Source organism: Branchiostoma belcheri, unplaced genomic scaffold (assembly GCF_001625305.1).
Source record: "Branchiostoma belcheri isolate BF01 breed outbred unplaced genomic scaffold, Haploidv18h27 scaffold74, whole genome shotgun sequence".
NCBI lineage: Eukaryota > Metazoa > Chordata > Leptocardii > Amphioxiformes > Branchiostomatidae > Branchiostoma > Branchiostoma belcheri.
This window is the reverse complement of record NW_017804398.1, coordinates 1020635-1024601: the sequence shown is the minus strand read 5'-3', so window position 1 is coordinate 1024601 and position 3967 is coordinate 1020635. Positions and strand designations below refer to the sequence as shown.

Genomic DNA, 3967 nt, shown 5'->3' with positions numbered 1-3967 from the left:
AGCCTCCGCCGTTGTGCTCCGCCTGTAGATCTACTGTTTTCTCCTGATCAGACGACGAGAAAGAAGCTAAAGTGAAGGTGCTAACTTCGTTCTCCATCTTCTCAACATCACAATGATCGCAGACAAACCTCAAAATATTTCTCACAAGAAGGCTGTCGCATAAATTTCAATATATATCTAAATACTTAACAGATTACATGTTTTTCATGCATGTATTTATATGCAATTTTCAGTATAGTTCATGAGACAAACTCAAATGAAGTAGCGGTTATTTGCGTTTTTCTGCGTGCAGCGGTTCCCAGGGGTTACTTGAGGTCATACTTGGGCAGTGGCAGAGTAGTGAGGCCATCTTGCGGGAAATGTAACTTTTGCACCAAAGGGTGATGCGCTCATTTGGTCCCTTCTCTGGAAGACGTGTGAAACATTGTAGATGAAGGACGAGTCAGGAGGAGAAGCGACGTTGAAGTTAAATGTTATCTTCTCTAATCGATAGTATTACCTGGATATCATTTCATCAATAAGGATAATGACGAATGGATGTTCGTCATATCAACCTGATAGGTTGCGGCGTGACTGCATGGTAGAAATGAGCGGGAAAGAGGATCCGAAAGATGGGCGTGTGGAGAGAACTCGTGGCATATCGATATCGTTCTGTTCACACTGTCATATCAGATATTAAAGCTTGTGTTTCCGCCCACGATGCTTTTAGGATATCAATCTTAATTGGATATTAATCTAATCACAAATATTTATCGCTCACATTTCCAAACAGCACTTGCCTGCCGCAGAAATTCAGCAGTTATATGATGCATGTATATCCATGTACTCGTGCGTTTGAATGCTTTCATTCACTTATTCACTCACTCACTCACTCACTCACTCACTCACTCACTCACTCACTCACTCACTCACTCACTCACTCACTCACACATTCATTCAAGCTCGCTCGGAACCTTTTGGGAACTTTAGTATATATATATATACTGATAAATCTAACTGAATTCTAGATTGAAAACCAACCCTGCACCGTACTCTTACATCATCGGACACTTCGAAGCGTGAAAGGTCGGATTCCTTCTGGAGTTTCAATTTACTTGACTATGATTTCATCCGCCCTTGGGACGTGCCATGTTCCACATGGGGAATGGAAGGGAAGGAAGGGTGTGACAAGCCAACTTTTTTCTACGATATTCTCTATGTTTTGTTGCATATAGGACACAATGGTAGGCCTTGCCTCATGATATCAAGTTTTTAGTTAAGTTATCTGGTACCAACCTGGAAATTATGCACACACACACACACACCCACACCCGGCACACATGTGGACCATTCCCATGGGCGTGGGCGGTACGGTTACTCATAGAGCTTTAAAAGCAGAGCAGAGAAGCAGAATATTTCATTCAGAACCTCTACCAGAAAGGCACTGTTCATATCCTATTGTTATCTGCAGGTGAAACACCCATTCTCTATCACTTAAGCAGCGGCAAATTACAAGTACAGGTTAGTAGTACTTTTCCTTTCTCCTAATTCCAACAATCTCAGGTTTTTGTGCTGCGAAATACCAGCCATAGATCACGACTATCCAACGTTTTTAAATTTATTTCTGGAATATCATCTTAGAATACCTGTATGCCAGAAATCAGTGTTTAGATAGGAGTTTATGCCACAACGCGAACTCTATTTCACGCCCTGTAGTTGCGTAAGGCATGATAACTTTCCAAATATATGCATTTCGTTTTGTCAACAGTGAAATGCATCTTAGTCTTGGTGTTTTTAGTGTTTCTTATTTCATAAAAGTGTTTCATATTTTATAAATGGTTGTAATTATTACAGACTGAATATCATTCGGTACCAAGCACACTATTGAAAGGCGCAAGAGGTGAAAAAATCAAAGAAGTATGAATGTCATGTAAAATTGTTGGACATGTCCTTAGTACTGAAAGACATTCATTTTAGTAGTGCAAGGTGAACTTATGTAGTAGCCAGCTTCATAGTAATTTTTCGCAGGATTCGATATTGATTTTCTGGCATGTAAATGTTCCCGTTACAGTGAAATGTCCCGGAAGCTAGCTGTGCTGTTGGCGGTGCTGGTGATCACTGCCGCGGCGGCCGACCTCCAGTCTCCCTCCCGGCTGGACCGCCGGTCCTCCCCGTCTCAGGACGAGGCCGGCGGGCAGAAACGAGCCAACCTAGTGGCGCTGCTGGACGACTACGACGATGACGTCGGTGAACGTCTCACGGCAGAGGAGGCCGAGGCCTTGATGAAGTACCTAAAGGAAGCGGTAGGCGGCCTTCGCCGACCGCTGCACAGTGGTCGTTTTTACCAGCCAGGACCTCCTCGTGTGGGCGGGGCGGAACGGGGACCAAGCGTGGACGGGGTGGAGCGGGAGAAGAAGGCACCAGAAGACCCGTCCCGGCTGGCTCAAGCATTTCGCGCCATCAAGCCACAGAAGGCCGGGTTTTTCATTCGCTTCGGAAAGAGGGGTGGGGACGAGGGGGAAGAACGCTAATCTTACAGCTACAATCTTTGTTCATTGGCGGCAAGACGGGGAGAAACAATAGGTACAAAGATTGTTCACAACTCGGTCTCTGCTGAGATGGACAATAAATATTGACGAATAGCAAAATTAGATAATCAGAAATCGGAAAGCGATTACCTCGACAGAAATAATGTAGTTCGAGTCGAGAGGATTGAGATTTCCTCGCCCATATGGCTTTTCAGCCTAAAATGAAGCCAAACAAACTCAATAAATAACCAAAATGGTAACAACAATGCTTACGCTTGATCATTGACTTTTGTATGTTTGCTCGTGTTTGTGCCTGTCTGTGAATGTGTGCGTCTGTGAATGTGTGTGTCTGTGAATGTGTGCATGTACGTTCGTGTGTACCTGTACCTGGACTAAATAGTAAAACATTACTGGGCACAATGGTATTTTTTTTACTCTAGGTGATAGGTACCTTGAACCTCAAAGATGTCAAATTTAACAATCTAGCACTTGAAAATCAGGAAAACTTGTACTTTTACGCCTATCAACCCGATAACTCAAAAGAAAGGGCGGGAAAGGGTATCCCACACGATAAGCCTTTTGAGAGGCACTGTGTCATATTTCGGTCACACTAACACTCAAATTGGCAGTACACGAATCCACTATATCACATAAACTTTACGTCCGCCCACAGAAGTCTCGATTTAGGTTTTATTTCACAGACTATTTGCTGACATTGCGATGTTTTCCGATCTCAGGTACAGTTGAGGTGCGGTATCTATCTCAGCTATAACCTAATGGTTTGAATAAACGTGAAGTAATGCGCCAACCTGTTTGCCTGTCATATATATAGTCATACATCATTTGGACACGGAGTTTGGTCTTTTCATGCGTTTTGACTTTCGATAAGGCCACACCAATTTAATTTGTTGGTTCTCGGAATCGCCGCTTCAAAAAATCGCAAAATGAAAAAAAAAAAAATTAATTCTACCCCAAAGCCCCGGACGTCGGGGAACGTGTGTTTCACTGTTTGGGGACTCCCCAGTACAGCGTGGCTGGCACCAGTTTTCCTGGTAAAAATACAATATTAGTGCCAGTGAAAAGCGTGTCCATTTGTAAGAAAACCCATTAAAAGTCCCCAGATACCGTTATCTTGGCAGAGAAAGCGGTAAATAGCTTATTTTCTTGATGAAACATCGGGCCGCTGGCGTCTTTCTAATCCGATCCGCCATCTTTCTTTGTTCATTTTAAACTCTCGGCCCAACTCTCGCGAGACTTGATATCCTTATATCATTAGCGAGGTCAGGTGACGAGGTATCTTACGTACAAGTGAGCTAAGTGGGCGTTTCAAAATGTTCCCAGAATAGGCTTATTGTTTGGGGGATTCTGAACTGCAATCTGACTAATTTGGCTAATTTTTGAGGGGAAAATAGAGGAAACAATATTCTAAACAGCCTCAAAGGTGACATTGTTGGCAAAGC

At 43.3% G+C, this 3967-nt stretch overlaps 1 protein-coding gene across 1 annotated transcript; it reads left to right on the top strand.

The window, feature by feature from the left end:
- Nucleotides 1-1413: 1413 nt before the first annotated feature.
- LOC109485242 lies at nt 1414-2734 on the top strand. Its single transcript, XM_019788691.1, has 2 exons — nt 1414-1500; nt 2051-2734. The coding sequence occupies exon 2, from the start codon at nt 2055-2057 to the stop codon at nt 2508-2510; it is 456 nt and encodes a 151-aa protein (XP_019644250.1). The 5' UTR covers nt 1414-1500; nt 2051-2054; the 3' UTR covers nt 2511-2734.
- Nucleotides 2735-3967: the final 1233 nt, after the last annotated feature.

Bases quoted from the DNA above. Each gene is read 5' to 3' on its own strand.
- LOC109485242 (XM_019788691.1), top strand. From the start codon at position 2,055: ATGTCCCGGAAGCTAGCTGTGCTGTTGGCGGTGCTGGTGATCACTGCC.